A 21,530-nucleotide genomic window follows, 5' to 3' on the forward strand; every position below is an offset into this window, starting at 1 on the left:
ACGGACTAAATAAGGCCTCTATGTTATCCTAGATTTACTGCTGTCTCATAATTTGAAAAATCATACATTCTGGGTATAACAACTCTGATGTTTCCAGGGAACTTTAGCACCATCACCAAACAGTCATTCATATTTTCTTTTCTGCAAATCAATGGCTTATCAGAGAAAAATCTATGTTACATCAGAGAGGTGACACTTAACGGAAGAAATCTCACCCGGGCTTTGAGGTTGAAGGTCCATTTAATTGTTTAGGGGTTTTATAAAACTATGTGCTGCTTTAAGTAATTAAGTTAACTGATCAATAGTGAACTTTGTCCTTTGGAATGGTGACTCCAAGTCGTTGGTTGTAAATCAAGTGTGTTTCCACATGAACGTTATCCAGAGCAGGTCTTCTGTATTCTGCTGTGGAAAGTTGGATGACTCTGAGCTGAGCTCTAACGGAAAAGACAAATTGATTCAGAAGAGGGTTTACATTACATTTTCAATTTAACTTTTATTTTTGAAAGTGGTATGTGAAACTCAATGAAAGCCGGCTGGAACAATCTGTAAGGTGAAAATAGAGTTTCATTTCATAATGATTAATATTTCAGTTATCATCATTGGCTAATTTGTGTATAATTATATTTGAATTGGATGACGATTTGCTTTTTAGAAAGCAAATGGAAAAGAGCTAAGGAAATGTAGGAAAGTTACTTAAATGAGGCCTTAGTTCTTTGGCCTCATCTGTGGAAAAAGTAGAATCAACCCCTTGTGGATGTTCAGGTCATGAGAAATGCACCTGTCTAATTACTTGCCTCAGCAGCACAGAGATGCGTACACGCAGGCACCAGAAATGATGACTTTTGAATATATGTGAGTATGTTCTGTAATCAGATCAGAAATACTGAGTATCAAAATTTCAAAAACTGATGAATTTTGTTTGTTTAAATTTATGACAGAAAAGCATTGTTATTCCTTGCATCTATCCTGGTACTATACTGGGCAGAACAGAGTAGAAAGGAGAACTATTGAGAAGGAATCAAAGGAATAGAGATGAAGGAATGCCGTCATTGCAGAAGATGACTTGTTTGAAACGATTGCCGGAAATTCTATTCCCAGAGGTAAAAGTAATATGCAAAGTGCAGGCATATGGTTCAGAACAGCAGAAAACAAGTACCATGAGATTAAATTATTGAAAACAATGTCACTTAGGTAAAAAACATGAACAAACCCAAACATCATAAAACATAGATTTGTAAGTCTTGGGGCAAAGGGAGAAGAGGAACTCAAAACAGGGGAGCCTTTGCTGGTGCAGAAGTGGGTCCACGTTTGGGGAAACGTTGAGACAAAGTCGCAAAAAGTCTCGTGGAGTTGGTTTCTGCTCACTGCCACTGTTTCTATGTCTTCCCCTTTTGAAGAATGGTAACCTTTGCTGGACAGAGGCTATATACTGGTCTTCTTACATCTTTCTTATTCCTCTCTCTTTCCTCTTCCTTCCCAGGTACGCTAAAAAGAGACTCTCGCAAACCCAATCCAAGCCAAATAATCTCTTTCTGTAGCTACTGATGTCCGAAGTTCCATAGTTTGAGGACAAAACCTCCAATTCAATATATTAAACCAAAGCAAATGTCTGGCTAGGTAACCCTTGGGTCAAACCTCATTCACAGGGAAATGTGATCAACGCTTGAAGAAGAAGCATGCGTTGAGAGCCTTTTGACGCAGGATAGAGGGGAGGAGACAGCCGTGAACATCCCACTCATGTTATGGGACGGAAAGGGTGTGACGAGAGGCGTCAGTCGACTTCTCCGGTCTCCGAGGGTCAGCCTTGGGCACGTGCCACTACCTAAAGAGTGACTTGTTGTGTGTGGCCATAGACCCATGCGATATAGACACCATCCCGCCGTCCCACACAGCGTCCCTGTGTCCGCCGATTTTGACCAGCTTTGCTTTAATCACACCTGTCTCTCATTTCAGAGTGAAAGCGAGTGTGAGGGTTCCTTCCCACACTGACCAAACAACTTCCAAATAAAAGCCCCCAAATGAGAAAGGAGTAGAGGATCGTGGAGGAATTAGGATCACAGAGGAGATTGAAAAGATTTTTAGAAAGCATCAGGGCTCAGGCACATCTCCAGATACTCCAATTTAATTGACCTGGGCATGACCGAGCCTTTAGCTCTCTGGGTGATTCTGTGTATCTGATCAGGTCCAGTCCAATTATTGCGTTGCTGAGGGTCCCAGGGCCCCAGGAGGTGATGGCCTGCTCACCAGGTCCCCAGACTAGCTTGGCCATTTGGCAGCCTGCCAGTCATATCACAGGGTGAATTCAACTGCTGCTTTTCTTGTAAGTTAATATTTGGCCAAGCCAAGTTTCCATTTTTTAAAACTTCAAGGGTTATAGGTCTGATAAAATAGACTTGTCACGAGTACATCATATTCTCAAGATTCTTGGGTGTAGTGCAACAGCTGGAAAACCCAACTCCCCTGCTTTTTGGAGCAAAACTGTTTTTCAATGCATTTGACAACAGTATAAACTTAATATTTAGGATTATTTCTATCAAATTGACTGATTGACATAACAAGAAACCCATTGAAGCAGTTTATCTGTTCAATCTTGGCTTCTGATTTGAGGTGTCTTTTTTCTTTCTTTGGGTTCCATATTTCTTTGTCATGAACATGCAGTGTTGCAGTACCAGTGCCTGCCAGTAATGCCTTTATGCGTGAGGCAGAAACTATAATTTTCTGAGGATTTTTTTCTGTGATTGAGAATTTACTTAGTATTCACTTGAATTAGTGTTGTCATGCCATTAACTGGAACTCAGGAACATTTTTCAGCTAATATTTTATTTGAATCTTAAAAAGTGGTTTTACAGATTCTTTCCAGGATGTTGTCAAACCTTGCAAAGGCCTTTACTGCAGTTTTACTAATATTTTGTTCTAGCTTTCCAGGTCTTGAGAGTGTTAACATAGTTGATTAAAATCCATGGGAATACATGTCTCGTGAGCTAGGCTTCTTTTGTTTGTAGCCCAGAAGTATCTTTGTGAATGTATTTTTGCTTCAACCACAGTTCCCTTCCTATTATTTTTCTCACAGTGAAATCACTAGCCTGTGTTTGTGAGATTGATGTCGTGTTGCCATGGAAATAAACAATGTCACAAATTCGGTGCTATAGAAAGTAGGGAGAAAAACAGGCTGAGAAGCATAACCTTTGGGAAAACTAGAAACTAAAATTATTGTTTGTAAATTACTGCAGTGTCAATTTGGAAGATAATTCCCACGTTCTAAGCTAACTTTGTCTTATACTTTTCGGGAATGTTATTAATGCAGCTCGTTAGCTCACTTAATCTCAGAATCACTTTCAAGTACTTTCAAGTATTATTTCACCACAGTTGTTGCTAACTGCAACTTAGGAAATTTAAGTGAAGAGGCACGTATGAAAAAAGGATGTAGTGTATATCAAGCAGAGGAAACATGCTGCAGATTTAAAACTTAGAGACCAGTAGTTGGGCTATCGATGATCAAAACAAAGTAAAAAGCAGAAAAACAAACCCAGCAACCACGTCAAACCCAACCCAACCCAACCCAACCAAAGAAACACTTTGTTTATGTTCCTGTAGATAGAGAAGATGTAAAGATGTGTGACCATTTAAGTAGCAAATACAATTAAAGAAGACCTTCAAATGAAGATTAACCTCAAGTACTGGGGGAAATAAGTCAGTATGTTCTTGAAAATAAATACTCCAGGTTGCAGTGAAATATGTAACTAATTTCCCTCCAGAGATGAGATGTCCTGTCAGCAGTTGAAGTTATTTATAATGGAGTTAGAATTTTCCATTTCATCTTGGGGTCTGGTAGGATGCCCAGCTCCCATTTTATTTATTTTTCCCTCTGTAATCTACCATATATGATAGGTTTATTGTCCACTAAGATTTCTTTTTCATTTACTGTTATCTTTATGTACTGAAATTTAGATAATTATGAGTATTTTAAAGATATTCATTTTTACTCTGATTCAAGTGAAATAACAGTCTTCAACATTCTTGTAGCAGCATTATATATCATTTTCTTGAATACACAACAATTACTGGTAAAATGTATGCTGTAGAAGCAGATAGTTTTATATTTATGTCATACTGTGGCATAAACCCTAGTAAAGGTAGCCAATATAAAGTGACCTGTATATTTATCGTACATTTAAATTATGGAAAGTTAGGGTTTTATTGGTAGACATCTGTGTCTCCTATTAAGTCAAGGTTGCTGTATTTTTCCGTTTGGGTTGTACTTCTTTTTTTAAATGAGAGAGCCAAAATTTAGCAGCAAGCATTTTCGATCGGCTAGAACAAGTGGTGTGTTTTATTTTGATGACTAATTGCTTTTAGATTTTCCAGAAGAATTGGTGGTTTTTAGTTTCCTTAGGGTTAAGCTGTAATTGAAATTTTGCATTTCTGTCCTTTTAGCTTTGTGAATAGAGTTTCCCCCCCCCAAAAAAAATTGTTGGAATTAAGATTTGCAAGTGATATGAGATTGTTGGAGTTACTGGAAGTGGTATGTTGAAACTGAGCTTATTTAAATAAGATAAGAGGAAAAAATGATGGTGAAGAAATAAAGATCTTTGTGCACAATAAGAACTGAACTGTAAAATTTGGGGATTTAGATGCTTTTTTTTTCCTTTAGAATTGTTTTTTAGGCACATACTTCTTCATATTTCGATGCCATTCTTGTCCTGAAGGACATTCCAATCTGATTGGACATATGGGGGCCAGGGTGATAGGCAGGAATCAGGTATAATTCCAAAGTTTAATCCCATCTTCTGTTCCACTGACAGAATAGGACAGACAGCTTAGAAGGAAGAAATGGGCAACTTTAGACAAATTGACTCCAGCAAATCAGGATGTCTACTAGGATGAAGGAGTATTTACATGTATAGTAGACATTAAAAAATGATCCCCCTTTCATTTCTATTCTAGAGCGTGGTTCACCTCAGAATTTGATTACTAAAGATATCACCGACACATCGATTGGCGCTTACTGGACGTCTGCTCCAGGAATGGTTCGCGGTTACAGGGTCTCTTGGAAATCGATGTATGATGATATTGAGGCTGGAGAGAAGAGTCTTCCTGGAGATGCAATTCATACTATCATAGAAAATCTGCAGCCAGAGACCAAATACAGAGTTTCAGTATTTGCAACTTACAGTAGCGGAGAAGGAGAACCTTTGAGAGGAGAAGCCACAACTGAATGTAGGTAACAGTCCGAGGGGGTTTGAGTGTGTTGGTGCTACCTAATAGCTATCAGCTCATCATAACCACTTGCATTTTTTCCTTATATGACAAATGGGGACTCAAAAATTAGGACCTTTAATGAATGTGGTTTAAATTCAGGCTTGTTTTGTATCTAAAATTATATCAAAGTCTGAAATATTGAATCCCTTCCAACTACCTACACAGTTGACCCTTGAACAATGTGAGGGTTAATCTGACTACAGTTTATAGTCAGCTCTGCTTATCTCAGCTTCCTCTGCATCTCAGGAAAAAGCCAACCTCAGATCATGTAGTCCTGTAGCATTTGCTAGTGAAAAAAATCTGTGTATAAGTGGACCCTCGAAGTTCAAACCTTCATTGTTCAAAGGTGAACTGTGTTTGTCTCTCTCTCAGTCTCTCTCTCTCTTTTTTTTTTTCTGGTGGAAAGATCAACTAGATAAGAAGCTCGGCTAGTATAAAGATCAGAAGCTATGGAGACAAAGAAAATTCAGGCATATTTATAACTATATTACCTTGGCCAAGTTCTGGAACCTTCTTTGAGCCTCAGTTTCCTAATGTGTAGGATGCAGCCTCAGATTGTCTTGAGGATTAAATGAAATAACAGTGGGCAAAGCACCAAGCATAGTGCCTAGCTACCTCGAGAAGGTTGATGAATGACGTGGTTATTGAGACTATGATTGTCTCAATATGATACAATATGATACATCCAAGACTAATCCTAGGTTATTTTTACTATGTTTGCGGAGGCTAAGTCAAGTCTACTCAGGTTTCTGGAGGCTAAAATTTACCTTAATCTCATTAATATTCTTTCTTGTGAAAAATTTTGAATCACCCTCTCATCATTTATTATCAGGTGGCTAGTGAGAGGCATGTCGGTATTTCTCAATTGTCCTTCCTAAAAAGTAATTTGTTAAGGATGGGCATTTCTAAGTATTTATAGGAGAAAAGTTTATTCCTATTGCTTGGGAGGATTTTAGGAAAAGGGGAAAGATTGGGGCACTCTTGCATTTCCTTTTATTAGAAAGAATTGGAGGAAAGGGGTGGTTTTTCTGCCAAAGGAGGAGAGAGGGAAACACCATGAGCAATTTCAATGAAGTCCTGTATCTGGATTTTAGGTTGTCCTTAAATGAAAATCTTTTGGTCTGAGTTCTCTGAGGAATTCATCTTTTTTTTTTTTTTTAAATCACTGGCAAACTCAGTTGGATATGTCTAAGCTTAAATCTGTGTCAAAATTAACCGGATTAAAAAAAATCAAACTCCTGATAGGAGATTTAAATACAAGAAAGGGCACATTTCTCGGATAGTCACATGATTGGTTTCCATGGTAGTGATTGAAATCTTGTGTCTGAATATATTGGCTGATATAGTTTAAGAAGCTGGCCCAAATTCATCTCTATTTCTGGTAAATATTCACTTGTAAAGAGAAGCCATGTTGTAAACTTAGGCCACATATGACACATCTAGCTAAATTTATTTGTAGGAGTGAAGATACAATTCACGTGGCTGAGAAATTATCAAAATTTATATACTAAGAGGGAAACTTTCCCCCAAGATTCTCCTCCATCATTTCTTCTTGTGAAAAGATTGAATCCTCAGATATTTATTTGGGATTTAAAATCTCCCCAAGGATATGTTTTCGTCCAAAGCAAGTATGTTAGCAGAAATCCTAGATAAATTTTCATCTCTAAGAAGCTGAGCATCTAAGAAATTTTCACTATTTCTTGGCTAGTTGATTGATTTAGAGGTGAGTGAACAGAAAAGCCTCTTTCTAACTATGAGCATACTAGGCAGCAATGAAAGTACATTTTCTAGAGGGTATGCCAGCTGCTCAAACAGCTAGGCAAGTAAGATGGAAGACAGGAGCCTTTCTTTGTTCTACTACCATTTTGTTGTTGTGTTTTGCTTTGCTCTCTTTGTGGAAAGCGAGGTAGTTTAGAAAGTACTTTGAGAGATCTGAGTCAGGTGTCGCATATTCAGGTGGTGGATGAGTCCTAAATGGTGCGGATAACTGGGTCGAGTCACTGGGTCATGCTCTTAGAGTTTCTTATAAACTTCCAAGCAGACATTTTGGAAATATTTTCAGGAAACATTTTCTGTTTTCACCTGACACTCAGAGGCATGGTATGCAGACTGTTGATACAATGAAAACCATGAATTGTGGCTAGAAGGCCAGCAGATGGGACGCTTTCTACCGGCCCTCCAATTATGGCAGCTGGTTTAGCAGAGGTACAGTGGGTGTTGGAAAGCATCTTGTGCGAGTTACTAAAACATGAAAAGAACTTAGAGTGGGAGTATTAACAGCTTTTTATGGCATGTGGCATACCTATGAATGGAGTGAAAAATCTTGCTTTTTCCTTATGGGAAGCCAACAAGGATTTTTTTTCCCTCCTTAAAATCCAAAGTTTCCCATTAAAGCTAAGATGAGGTATGTTGGACTTTATTTAGCTTCAATTCCTCTATTTTAAAGAATCAATTAAAAATCAGGAATACAATTGAGATCCTTGAAGCATTTCAAGGTATGAAGTACAATATTTGACTGTTATTAACATATTTAAATTTGGGAATATTTTAAAGTTTGGGATCCCACTCTTTTGGGGACATAGGTTTCTTTTTAGATCAATACTCGTAAGATTTAAATGTCCATTTTTCTCAATTCTGAGTTGTATGAATTGTATGAAATTGGTTTGAGAAATTTGTGTAAGGGAGAGATGTCCTTTTCCACTGAACAAAACTTGAAGAGGTGGAAACAAGAGGTCAGAAAACATATTTTAGCAGAACTCTTTCTATAAAAGTGTTAGACACACATTGATTTATTCAACATTTGTAACAAATAGATTGTTCTGTGTACTATTCTTTCCCATACTCTTTCCAAAATCCTATGTAAGGTCTTTACATTTTTTGTTTGAAAATATATATTTTTTTCTTTTAATAGTTCACTTACCTGGAGAATAGTAATAAAGAATTGAGGATTAACTAAATAAATTTTAATATTTCCAGAGAGTAATGGAATTGGCTGAGAATTCTCTTACTTTCTTTCTTTTTTTTTTTTTTAACATCTTTATTGGGGTCTAATTGCTTTACAATGGTGTGTTAGTTTCTGCTTTATAACAAAGTGAATCAGTTATACATATACGCGTGTTCCCATATGTCTTCCCTCTTGCGTCTCCCTCCCTCCCACCCTCCCTCTCTTACTTTCTTTAAACCCTAAAATTAAAAAATTGCAACCAATATACTCTTAGTTGAAATTATACTTGCATCTTTCAGAAAACTAATTTATAACCATATATTGAATTTCTTTATCTATTTTGTCATTCTTACCTTTGCCCTCTGTACATAGCATATCTTTTGCTCATATGGCTGCTGTCAAGATTTTCTTTTTATACTGATTTTAAGTAATTTGCTTATGATGTGCCTTGGTGTAGTCTTTTCATGTTTCTTGTGCTTCAGGTTCATGGAGATTGTTGGATCTGTGGGTTTATAATTTTATAAAATTTGAAAATATTCAGACCATTATTTCTTCAAATATTTTATTTATTGCCCCCCACTTTCTTCAGATACTCTGGTTCTACAGGTACTCGTCTGCTTGAAGTTATCACAGAGCTCACTGCTGTGCTGTTCAGTTTGTCAATCTTTTCTCTTTTCTTGTGTTTCATTTTATTTTTATTTATTTATTTTTTTAAAAAATTATTTAATTTATTTATTTGGTTGCACCAGGTCTTAGGTGCAGCACGGGGGCTCCTTAGATGTGGCACATGAACCCTTAGTTGCGGCATGCATGTGGGATCTAGTTTCCTGACCAGGGATCAAAGCCAGGCCCCCTGCATTGGGAGCGCCGAGTCTTATCCACTGCACCACCAGGGAGGTCCCTTGTGTTTCATTTTAGATAGTTCCACCAGGGAGGTCCCTTGTGTTTCATTTTAGATAGTTTCTATTATCATGTCATCAAGTTTGCTAATTTTTTTCCTGCAATTTCTAATCTGCTCTTAATACCACCCTGTGCATGTTTCCTCTTAGACATTGTATTTTTCACCTCTAGAAGTTTGGTTTGAGTCTTTCTTATTTATTCTATGTGTTTACTTAACTTGCTTAACATTTCTTCTACCATCATTAGCATATGGAATATAGTTATAATAGCTGTTTTAAGGTCCCTTTTGAATAATTCTGTCATATGCATTATTTGTAGTGCCGTTTCTTTTTTTTTAATTTTGCGGTATACGGGCCTCTCACTGCTATGGCCTCTCCTGTTGCGGAGCACAGGCTCCGGACGCGCAGGCTCAGCGGCCATGGCTCACGGGCCCAGCCGCTCCGCGGTGTGTGGGATCTTCCCGGACCGGGGCACGAACCCATGTCCCCTGCATCGGCAGGCGGACTCTCAACCACTGCGCACCAGGGAAGCCCCCCCTGAGATATTTTTATGTGTCAGTTTCCTGTTCCTTTGTGCTGATAGTCTTACATGTACACGGCAGTCACAAAGGATGGTGTTAACTGCGGTCGCTATGGCTAGTCATTTATGAATTGTTCTTTCTTCTGAAAAGATTCAAGGAATATTTCTGACCCTGTGTTCATGATTTTTAGTATTCTGCACACTGTAATTTCTACCGGAATTCTTTACAGATGGAAATATAATAAAAATTCTAAAAGCTCATCTCTAGAAATGGGTGTTTTCTTTACTAAAGTCTCTGGAATGCAAATATGAAATCCTTGCAATATGAATTCCCATTTCTTAGTTATTAGCCAGTTGAAGAGAAAACATCTCACTGTGACCTCACTGGGATTAGGCTCACAAGCCATCTTCAACTTAGGAGAGCTCACAATGCTAAGTAAAGGAATAGTGTACGTATTTAAGAAACCACACATAGCGTTTTGTCACGTAAATGGGGAGGTGGACATAAACATTTTCTTTCAGCACAGTATACATTGTAATCTTCCTTTCATCTCACAGTGTCCGATGATTCGAAAACCTTGAAAGTGGATGAAGAAACAGAAAACACAATGAGAGTTACCTGGAAACCAGCACCTGGGAAAGTTGTCAACTACCGTGTTGTGTATCGCCCCCGTGTGGGCGGGAGACAGATGGTTGCCAAGGTGTCACCCACTGTCAGCTCAACAACGTTAAAGCGACTTCAGCCCCAGACCACGTATGACATCACAGTTCTCCCAGTTTACAAGACAGGAGAAGGAAAGCTCAGGCAAGGTTCAGGAACAACAGGTATAAAACCATAATAATTTTGGGGGGAAAGTGTGTAATATTTTAAAGGGAGATTTTAATATATCTACTTCATTTGTAAATGTCTAAAATGCAGTCTGTAATAAATTATACTATAATAGTTAGGTAGGATGCCTAATTAGCATATGATTTTTACCAATCTAGTTCCTGGTAAAATGATTCTACATATTAATGGTCTAATGCTAAAATCTAATCTTCTGAATTGGGAGTACTATTTATACTTCCACTTGGGTAACACTCTATTATTCTGATTTTTATTGGGTATTATAGCTTGTGCTTTCTGACTTAATCCTTTTTATAAATGTATATTTTGAAGTATTTTGTTTGTGATGATTGCCGTGTATATCACTTAGATATTTTGAATTCAACTTATTATTGTAGGGGCTATAAAAAAAACCCCAAAGCCTAGGCTTATGGATAATATTTTAACATCTATTATCTTTACAGCTTCTCGATTTAAATCACCCAGAAACCTCAAAACATCTGACCCAACCATGTCAAGCTTCCGGGTGACTTGGGAGCCTGCACCTGGGGAGGTCAAGGGTTACAAGGTCACATTTCACCCCACGGGAGATGACAGAAGACTGGGGGAGTTAGTGGTTGGACCATATGACAACACAGTTGTTTTGGAGGAACTTAGGTAGGAATGAACTCTATTCCGTTTTTGTTAACAGATTGTGCCTTCCACACATGATCACGTATGTGTCTGTTTGCCGGCAGAGTATTTAAAATCAGCCAAAGTCGCTTTCCTCACTCTTGGTGCTGCTGAAGTTGAGGTTAGGGTTCAGAGACTCAAGTTTAGGCCTGAGCAGTTGTACTCTTTTAATGACTTGTTATTAAGTGATCAGGGATGGTGTTTCTTCAGTAACACCCTGCTTTTTAAAAATTAACATCCACATTGCACGATTTCACCAAAAGCAGTTTATCACCAGCCAGCCTTATGGGAAGGTAGGAGTCCCCATGCCTTCCGGAAAGGCCCAGGTGACTGACCCTGAGATGCGAGTGTGCATCGTCTCCCAGGGTGGGCTGCAGGGTCCCCTTGATACCTCAGAGTGTGGGCTTAAACTAGAATGTGACGGGAATTAGTTTCCTTCTTCTGCAGTGTTATGTATTATAAGTTCCTCTGAATGAAAGTTTGTAAGTCAAGTTGAATGTTTATAACAAAGCAAAAAAAAAAATGCTACCACTTGAGGTTATTATGCATACAGACTATATATTTTAACATTTCAGGGCAGGTACCACCTATAAAGTAAATGTTTTTGGAATGTTTGATGGAGGAGAAAGTTCACCACTTGTTGGACAAGAAATGACAACCCTCTCTGACACAACTGTAATGCCAGTTTTATCCTCTGGTAAGAAATTGAGTTACGTTCCCCTAGGAAAAGTCAGTATTTTGCAACTTTTTTTCAAATATGAATTGTTAGGTGACTCATACCATGAAAATTAACTATTAAATTTGACACTAAAATTTATTTCAGTAACATATACTTAAAAAATTCTTCAAAGATACAGCTAAGCACACTTTTGCCGACATTTTTTAAGGCTTTCTTGTCAGTGTTGCATTAGTTACATAGTACCGTATTATTTAAAGTTGAGATTTTACAATGATAATATACATTATCTTTAACCTTTAATATACATTATCTTTAATCTCTTTCTAATAATTAAAATGCAGTTTTATTTTGTTAAAGTCATCGTAAAAATGATTTATCTGGGCTGAGCAAGCAGCACCTTGTTCCGTAAATAGGTGGGCAACTAAGACTTGGGAAGCAAAGTCTCATACTTTTCTGCTCCTGCCACGACTACAGCTTGGATACACATGAAGCTAGTTTTGAACATTCTTCCAGGTGAGGGTGGTGGGTAGAGTTTGCTTCTAAATATTTTAATCATTTGCTAACAAAGAGTAGTCTTGTCAGATCAGGAGCAGACTTGTAAAGCCTTAGGTGCTTGGAATAGTACTTGGGAATCCTAACTCCTGATGGAGCGTCCAACATGCAGTGACGCCTTTGGATTGTGATGGGCATCACTGAATCTTTCTCAGCGAGTTTTTTTTTTGTTGTTGTTGTTTTGTAATATAAAGATCAGATGCTAACATGGCAAGAAGTTGAAAAATTTGTAGCTGGTAACATAAGCTCCTAGAAAAGAAAGCGTTTGAAAACATGGATGTGGATAAAAGAAGTGAAAGGGTCAACTCTTGCTGTTTTGCATTAATGTTCAATTGCTTCTCTTATGATGATGTTAATTAACTGACTTATATTTTTATTTTGTAGCTTGTGCACTGAGGATATTGGGATAATTCTCTCTTTCCAAAGCACCCTAGCTTTGTATCAGTGTTTGTGCGTGTGGTCTCTGTAGCTCTCAATCTGTATACTTGTTTGTATCTTTTTTCTAGATTGTCTTCCTTCTCTCTTGATTTTTTAAATGTGCAGACCTCACCAGCTGTATCTACCTGATTGTTATACATAGTAGATGATTAAGTTAAATAATGAAAAACTAAATAATAGCTATCAGACTTTTAAACACTATATCTTTACTTCAAAAAGTTCTAATTTTAAGAGTTATATGCCTAATCCTTCATAATATATGTAATACTGGGGGCTTTAATTAATTTAAAAGATATTTTTGGCTCACTGAAACTTTTTCTAGCTTACACATTTTAACAGTTCATCTCATACTTGTCTGCTAATGACCGTTGAATATTTAGAAAAATGCAACATCCAATCTAGATCACATTAAAAGTTTTATTAAAATTATTATTGTCTTATCGTTAGGTGGCTCTACATTCCCACTTAGATATTTTACCTTTTGGGTTTGTGAGCTCATTCAAATTTACGATGACGGTTTAATTCTCCGTGTTCTATGATCGCGGCTAGAAATATAGCCAAAGATGAATGAAAGATTTTCCACTGAAATAATTATTGGAGGGATGGACGGTTCCTGAGACTCTTATCTGAGGTTAATAAATCGTATGGCCCTGTTTTCAAAGCCTTCAACTCCAAATTACATCGCTGAGCCACAGAACTGAGGCAGTTAGGCGACACTGAGCCCCCAGGGGGTGGCAGAGGCGTGGCTAGGAAGTAACCCGACAAAGAATGTGCTCCTTACTCTCTGCTGTCTCACGATTGCTGTGTCAGGGATGGAGTGTCTCACCAGGGCTGAAGCAGACATCGTGCTGCTGGTGGATGGGTCGTGGAGCATCGGCCGGGCAAATTTTAGAACCGTGAGGAGCTTCATCTCCCGTATCGTGGAAGTCTTTGAGATTGGCCCCAAAAGAGTACAGATTGGTAGGTGTGACAACATTGAAGGCATTTAGACGTCTCCATCATGCTCTTTTATACATGCTAATGCCAATGGTGTCCTTTTAGCCCTTGCTCAGTATAGCGGGGACCCCAGAACAGAGTGGCAGTTAAATGCTCACAAAGACAAGAAGAGCTTGTTGCAGGCTGTGGCAAACCTACCTTACAAAGGAGGCAATACCCTCACAGGTGAGTCAGGTGCTCCAGCGAGCTGTCAGCTCTCGCTTTCGGTCAAAGCTTGTGGCTGAAAAATGATGTGACTGATTCTCTTTTAACAATCCCACTAGGCATGGCTTTGAATTTCATTCGCCAACAGAGCTTCAAGACCCAAGCTGGCATGAGGCCTCGAGCTCGAAAAATCGGCGTTCTCATCACTGACGGAAAATCACAAGATGATGTTGAGGCACCTTCAAAAAAACTCAAGGATGAGGGCGTGGAACTGTTTGCTGTGGGTGAGCATTGACGAGAATTGCCACGCCCCCAGGGGTGACAAACGTGCCCAGGGTATTTTTGTAGTTAAAGATATTTTCTGAAGCATGAAAAAACGGACAGACGCACTTGCCCTATCACATCATTTATCAAAATAATGTACCAGGAAGTTCATTCATGTTTTTCTTTTCTCCTTGTAATGGGATGAAACTACGTGGCTTCTTGGAAGAGAGTAATGAATCAAAAGGACAAATGTACCATTAATAGGATTCAGGAAAATTCTTGTTTGGTTTTCCACAGCACCATGTTTATTTTTGATATCCATTATTTCACTTTCCAGAAAAAACACTGAAGAGACACTTTTTGGTGGGGAATCAGTGCCAGAAGCATTTAGAAGAAGCTAAACAAAACAGCCTTTAGTTTATATTATTTTTTGTTTCTATTTTATATATGTAATCAGTTTATTATTCAGGAAAATCATATATACATTCTAGTTAACATTGAATATATAAGGGTAGCCCATGAAATATTTGCTTTGTTCCATTAATTTTTTTTCTGAGACATGCTTTTAATTTGCGTATATCCATTTTCCCCAAGGTATTAAGAATGCTGATGAAGTTGAGTTAAAGATGATTGCGACAGATCCCGATGATACCCATGCATACAATGTGGCGGATTTTGAGTCCCTCTCCAGGATCGTGGATGACCTCATCGTCAACTTGTGTAACAGCGTCAAAGGTCCAGGTAAGGTTAGCCCAGGGTTTCTCACCCTCAGCACTATTGGTATTTTGGTCCAGATAATTCTTTTTAGGATGGAGGAAGTGGATTCTTTTGTGCGTTGTGAGATGTTTAGCAGCATCCCTGGACTCTTCCCGCTGGATACTAGTAGCATCCCCTGAGTCATGACAACTAAAAATATCTTCAGAATTTGCCAAATGTCTGCTGGGGAGAATACTGCCTCCAGCTGAGAATCATTGATTTAGTCCCTGATTTTTTTCTGATGGCATCAAACTATACATGACTTCTAGCTTATCTGAGGATACATTTTGTTTATATGTGCCTGCACCACACACACACACACACACACACACACACACACACACACTCACAAGTGAGACTGGGGAAGAAATAGAGATGCTTTCTTTCCTGGTGTATATCTAATCTCTGGTAAAGCATCTTCACTCTACATAACTATTAAATGGTTGTTCCCAGACTTTTATTTCCTAAGGTTTGCTGCCTTTTGTTTTGGATTAGCAACGGAAGAGGGGTCTTATGTATGATTTGCTTTGCCCCAACTACAGATGATCACATTTGATACTTTGCACTTGTAACCTCTAAATATAAAGACAAATTATAATTTTAGAATTTGGACTTTTAGAAAGGATATCATCTCTCTTCACCACTGAAGAAACAGATTTAGAGAAGTTCAGTTACTTACTCAAGGCCAAATGGGTAAAGACATTTTGAGAGGTCCTTGAAAAAAGGTAGCTATTGGTAAGGAGTTAAGATTTAGAAATAAAATTATGGAAGTGAATTTTTAGTGACAAAGAGTGGTGTAAAATGACTACTATCTGTGTAAATCATAGGGCAAAACATGGTAAGCACCAAACTGAAGGTTTTTGGAAAACTAACGATAGAAACTATGGTTCTTATTATATGAGAAAAATTTCTTTTAAATACATGGAGATTCTGGTAAAGATTGTCTTTCACTAATTTATTCTGGTTTTGGAAAGTTGGAATGAGTTTCATAAATAAAGTGGTAGAAATGTTTCACGTGCTTTGGATACCGAGGCTACATTTATTTGAATGTTCCTTCTTGAATTTCTCTCTCCAAAATTTTGCAGATTTTCTTTTTGGATTTTGAACAATAGTCTGCCTTTTCCCAGGAGAAACAGACCAGCCAGGAATCCAGAATTTGTAGGCATCTGGCTCTGGATGAGCTGAGAGAGTTGTGGTTTTATTTAGTTGGAGAGAATTTTGAGTGGGGATGAAAACATCTTTTATCTCTTTTTCTTTCTTTTTTTCTACATCAGCTACATAATAGTTGCATTCATTTAGTTTCCCAGACAGTAAAATTGCTTGATAATTTTGTAGGCTTGATTATGACCCAAGTACAGTAAAGGTTAGGATACTAAGAATGGAAATTCTTTTTCTCAGCTTTGGCTCACAAAGAAAGTCGAAAGAGTTTATAGGAGAATGATTTGCCGTGCTCACAGAGTCACTGCATTAGTTCTCGTATAATCATCGTTTGGAACATCTTTCTAACGGTCCTAATATTTCTATTTTCATTGACATGTGTTCCAAATATTTTTCTGTATCGGTCATTTCACCTGTACTTCTGAACAGAGAGTACAATCACAGGCAGTAGGATATTCCCGAATTTTAGAAGACTTGCTGGTTTCTCCTGTCTTCTAAGTGAGAAAGTGGTAAACTTCTCGTACCACCGAATTAGATCTTGTAAAGGAACTAAACGTGAATAAGACGCCAATTCTGTCTTCACAGAGTATAACTTATAGTTATGGAGATAAGACGTGCATATAAATAGTCAATATGATAATGAGGGCGGTGGACTTGGGTGGTGCCAAGAGCGATAAAGGCAGTGGAGCTGTCAGGACTCACGGTGTCATTTACTGGGATATGTACGAGGTTAGAGACCAGAGCAAGTATCCAAGGCTAAGTCAGAGGTTTTGAGTCTAGGTGACTGATAAACTGCGGTGCTTTCAGGAAGAGGGGGAGCAACTTTTCATGAAAAATCATGAGCTCAGGTTTGAGTTTCCAGAGGCTGAAGAACCCTTTGGCCACCCGTTCAGAGAGGACTTAGGAGTACTGGGCCTTTAAGCTGATTCACCGTAACTTCTTGGTATGTGAAAGAATACACGTAAAAGCCTGAAATATGGAGCGAAACACCATTTCAACCAAATTTAAATGTCGTCGCCTTGCTATGATAATGAAAAAAGTGTATGTACTTCATTTCCTCGTGTAGGTGACTTGGAAGCACCTTCCAACCTAGTTATTTCTGAGCAGACCCATCGTTCTATGAGAGTGAGCTGGACACCTCCTTCTGACAGTGTGGATAGGTATAAGGTGGAATACTACCCAGTTTCTGGAGGGAAACGGCAAGAAGTGAGTAGATAACCCACTCCTTCCTGGTCCTGAGATTGGGTCCTCCTTCTTAGGGCTCTGAGAGGAATGCTGGGGGGATGTAGGGGGCAGAACTGAGTCCAAGATGGCGCTCTCCATTTCTTGCTAGGCAAGCACTTCCATTTGGGCTTAATTAGAGGGAAAGAGCTTTGCTTAATTTCTTGTGGTTTTTTAATTAAGTATTTTTAATTAAGGATTAAGAGGATGCTTAATTTATCCATGAGTTTATATTAGAATCATCGAGTAGGGAGGGAACATTGAAGACCTTCTAGTTTTACCCACTAATTTTACAAATAAGGAAACAACAGCTGGGAGAATAAACTGTATGAATTGTCCAAGATCTCGTTGTCATCTGGTGGTTTCCAAAAACAAAAGACAACGGTCTCCTTAAAATATGATTTCTGAGCTCATTGTAGTTAACCACTTCACAATTATAGGAGAAAAGAGGGAAGTGATTATAACGTAAGTTGTTATTCTCTTTAAAATTTCCCCCTAGTTTTATGTGAGCCGACTGGAAAGCAGTGCAGTACTGAAGGATCTGAAGCCTGAAACTGAGTATGTTGTTAATGTGTATTCCGTGGTAGAAGACGAATACAGTGAACCCCTGAAGGGCACAGACACAACCTGTAAGTCCGATTGAAAAAGAAATCTTATCGTTGTTTTATTTTTTAAGTTAAAGAGATGACAGCCCTTGTGGGATTTTTTTGTGTGTTCTTCTTTAAAAAATTTTTATCGAAATGTAGTTGATTTACAGTGTTGTGTTAGTTTCAGGTGCACAGCAAAGTGATTCAGTTATGCGTATACATTCTTTTTTAGATTCTTTTCCCTCATAGGTTATTACAAGATATTGAGTAGAGCTCCCTGTGCTCTACAGTAGGTCCTTGTTGGTTATCTATTTTATAGAGAGTAGTGTGTATATGTTAACCCCAAACTCCTAATTTCTCTGTCCCCCCTACCCTCTTTGGTAACCATAAGTTTGTTTTCTACGTCTGTGAGTCTATTTGTGTTTCGTAAATAAGTTCATCTGTACCGTGTGGGACTTCTGTCAGCCTTCCAAATCATTCCTTTATTCGATATCCATTCAACACATATTTACTGAATGCGTACTTTGTGCAGGTCCTCAATAAATACTCTGTGGTTTTCTCCTTTTACTGGCTGCTTCTGCCATCATGGGACCTGGCTGGGTAGTCTCCTTTTACTGGCTGCTTCTGCCATCATGGGACCTGGCTGGGTAGCCATCATGGGACCTGGCTGTTGTAGATCCATGAGATATCTTAGAGGGAAGAGTACCTTTAACAGTTATCCACTTCTTAAGGGAGGATACCATGTGGGGAGTGGGACTCAGATTACCTGGAAGAGCAGCTTGCAGGAGTGACCAGCTCAGTTCTTCCTGCTGGCAGTGAGAGCTCCCCCTTTTTTTTTTTTTTTAACTGACTTTTGGACTCTGGCCTTTACTGGAGAAGCTCTAATGGCTTTGGCTTTGAGTAGAGCTTTGGGGAACGATGTTCCTCACTTCTATTCCTGGTAGGGTTTCTGAAGCCATGTGAAAATACTCTTTCCTTCGTGGCTGGGCTCCAGGAAGAGGGGAGGCCTCTTACAAGAGGCAGGAGTGGGCGTCACTGAATCGCCTCTACTCACTGCTCAGTCCCTTAGGTCTTTATCTCTTCTCTTATTTCCCTTTATTTTAGACCATCAGAGGTGGGAAATAATGTATTTCATAATGGGCAGGATTAATCTGCTAATTCCTTAAAACTTTAAACTCAATCTTAGGACAAAAAATAGAAAACTGTGTAGGTGTTAAGTGGAGAGAAGGCAGTAAGCCTTTTACTCTGCCTCATGGGCTAATCTTCTTTCTGAAGAATTCCCTAAGTTCCACTTATTAATAGATGGCACCCTCATTTAAAATGTTTTAAAAAGAAAAATGAAATGAAATATTATGTTGGCTTTTTATGTATGAAATTTTATGGTCGAAGAATGAAAATGGTCAACTTACAGATGTTCCGGAAAAAGAGATTGAAATCTCAGGAAGTTGGTCTCTGTTTTGGCTTCCACATGAACTCGCTAGAATGCCATTTTACACTTAAACTTCTTTGCTCTATGAAATAGTTATCACAGGCAGTCCTAGTATGAGGTGGCGATAAACAATGATATCGGGTTTTTGCGGGGAGAGGAAAGGGTCATATTAACTCTCACTCATTGATTTCTCACAGCAACCTATTTTCTATTTAGCATATACAAATATCAATAAGTAGGAAGCGATTGAAAAATGGGCAGACTGACAAGAGCTAGACTGGTGTCTTCTTTTACATTCCAACAGTGCCGGTGCCCGTGGTCAGCCTGACCATTTACGACATTGGCTCGACCACCATGCACGTGAAGTGGCAGCCAGTGGGGGGCGCCACTGGCTACGCCTTGTCCTACGAACCCATCAACGCCACAGAGCCGACCAAACCCAAAGAGGTGGGAAGCGTTTGCTTCTTTATTGTTGGGTCTTCCTGGGACTTCACGGTTGCAGAGTCCCCATTAAGGGGCAGTTACTCACGAACTCATTTATAACTTTACACCCAAAACAGAAAAACACAAGATTAGATTTGTGACCTGTGACGAATCTTAAAAAAACATCAGCCTGAGAAAGGAAATGCAGGGCAGAGAAATGAAAAATCAAAGTTGTGTGAAAATCTGGCAGTCACAGATTGGTGTAATTGTCCATCCCCTGTTAGTGGAAACGTTTAATTGGAATGTGTTGTCTCCCCTCGGCATGTCCGTCGGCAGATGCGCATGGAACCGACAGTGACCGATGTGCAGCTGAGCGACCTCTTCCCCAATACTGAGTACGCGGTCACGGTCCAGGCCGCCCTTCACGACCTCACCAGCGACCCCTTCACTGCAAGGGAGGTCACCTGTAAGACGTCGCCAGTTCTTCTTCCCTTATTGCTGTGAATACAACACGCTCTTTAGGCTGCTTCTTTCACCCGATCGTGCTAACGATAATTTTGATAATTTGCGTGTCAGTTGTAGGGTTATTACTTATGGCAATCTAATTTGAGAAATTAAGGTTATTTCTGGACTTGTGGCAGCATCTTAAATTGACTGTAAGATTCACATTTATTTTCCCATATTTTGAGATGTATCTTACAGTCAATGGTGTCTTACAATTGCGCTTGGTGAGGTGTCAGTCAGGGAATAGAACATGAAATAACGGTGCATCTTACAATCCATGTTGTTGTAGATCCATGAAATATTGTATATGGCGTTGGTGAGAAGGGAATGTCGGGTGAGTGTAGTTTTGGAGGAGGATACTAGGTTTAAGATCAAGATGTTCTAAGTTCTTGTTGAAGTAGAAACTATGGCACACATGAATAAGTCTGTTTGTGTTAAGTAAATGAACTCAATCCCCAAACATACTGATCATCTACGACACTCCAGTCCTGTGCTTAGGTGTTGGGAATGTACTGATAAAAATGTAGGGCAGCGTGGAGGACCTGGACTCTTTCGTGGTTTGCGCTTCTCTTGTGTGTGTTGTTCAGCCCCTTTTGTGTTTCTGGTTTGCTTCACTAGCACTTAGGTGCTTTTTCTTGAAAAGTGACAGCGATTGCTCTTAGGATCCTGGCCTTACCCAGCCAGTAGTTTTGTTTCATGCTTCTCGAGGTGGGCATGCTGGGATTCTAAGTATGTCTTGGCTTAAATTTGGTGAGTCTCAGACCACATTTCGAAGGAAATTAAGAAGTTGGAAGAAATGTTCAAGGGGGAACGGTGTTGAGACAGAAGCATGATGAGGTAGAAAAGAGAAACCCCGCAAGGTGGAGCAGGATACATCACTGACAACAAATAATCATCTTTCATATGTCGGATCCTGTCTGGAGCTGGTGGTTTGCGGCAGTGGGTCGACGGCAGGTGGAGAGAGCGGGGAGCGGCTGAAAGACGAACGCGGATATGGGTTTGGATGTGGGGCTAGACTGCAGCAGTAGGGGAGGAGAGGGCACAGAGAGGGGCTGAGAGACGAAAACACTGAGGGGATGGAGGTGCAGAAACATGGAAGTGGAGACAGAGGTTCAGGAAGAGAGATTTACAGACTTGAAAGGAGAGACAAAGGAAGTTGGTGAAAGAGGCAGCTCGAGAGAGTGAGATACGTCTCATAGAACAAGAGAAAATCTCTCCATTAGTTATCCTCCTGGTCCTTTGTAAGGTAACGCTTTGTT

At 39.1% G+C, this 21,530-nt stretch overlaps 1 protein-coding gene across 5 annotated transcripts in view; it reads left to right on the forward strand.

Annotated features, from left to right (window-relative positions):
• The window catches only part of COL12A1 (collagen type XII alpha 1 chain), a 114,067-nt gene that overhangs the window by 30,054 nt on the left and 62,483 nt on the right, over positions 1-21,530 (forward strand). For all 5 annotated transcript variants that reach the window (XM_032650699.1, XM_032650698.1, XM_032650701.1 and 2 more), the window contains 12 exons: positions 4,945-5,217; positions 10,181-10,447; positions 10,913-11,105; positions 11,696-11,817; positions 13,600-13,749; positions 13,831-13,950; positions 14,049-14,213; positions 14,788-14,934; positions 17,174-17,313; positions 17,828-17,957; positions 19,649-19,791; positions 20,104-20,233. In XM_032650699.1, coding sequence (XP_032506590.1) covers positions 4,945-5,217; positions 10,181-10,447; positions 10,913-11,105; positions 11,696-11,817; positions 13,600-13,749; positions 13,831-13,950; positions 14,049-14,213; positions 14,788-14,934; positions 17,174-17,313; positions 17,828-17,957; positions 19,649-19,791; positions 20,104-20,233 — 1,980 coding nt within the window. The remainder of the gene's footprint in view (positions 1-4,944; positions 5,218-10,180; positions 10,448-10,912; positions 11,106-11,695; positions 11,818-13,599; positions 13,750-13,830; positions 13,951-14,048; positions 14,214-14,787; positions 14,935-17,173; positions 17,314-17,827; positions 17,958-19,648; positions 19,792-20,103; positions 20,234-21,530) is intronic.

Source organism: Phocoena sinus, chromosome 12 (genome assembly GCF_008692025.1).
Source record: "Phocoena sinus isolate mPhoSin1 chromosome 12, mPhoSin1.pri, whole genome shotgun sequence".
NCBI classification, from domain to species: Eukaryota; Metazoa; Chordata; class Mammalia; order Artiodactyla; family Phocoenidae; genus Phocoena; species Phocoena sinus.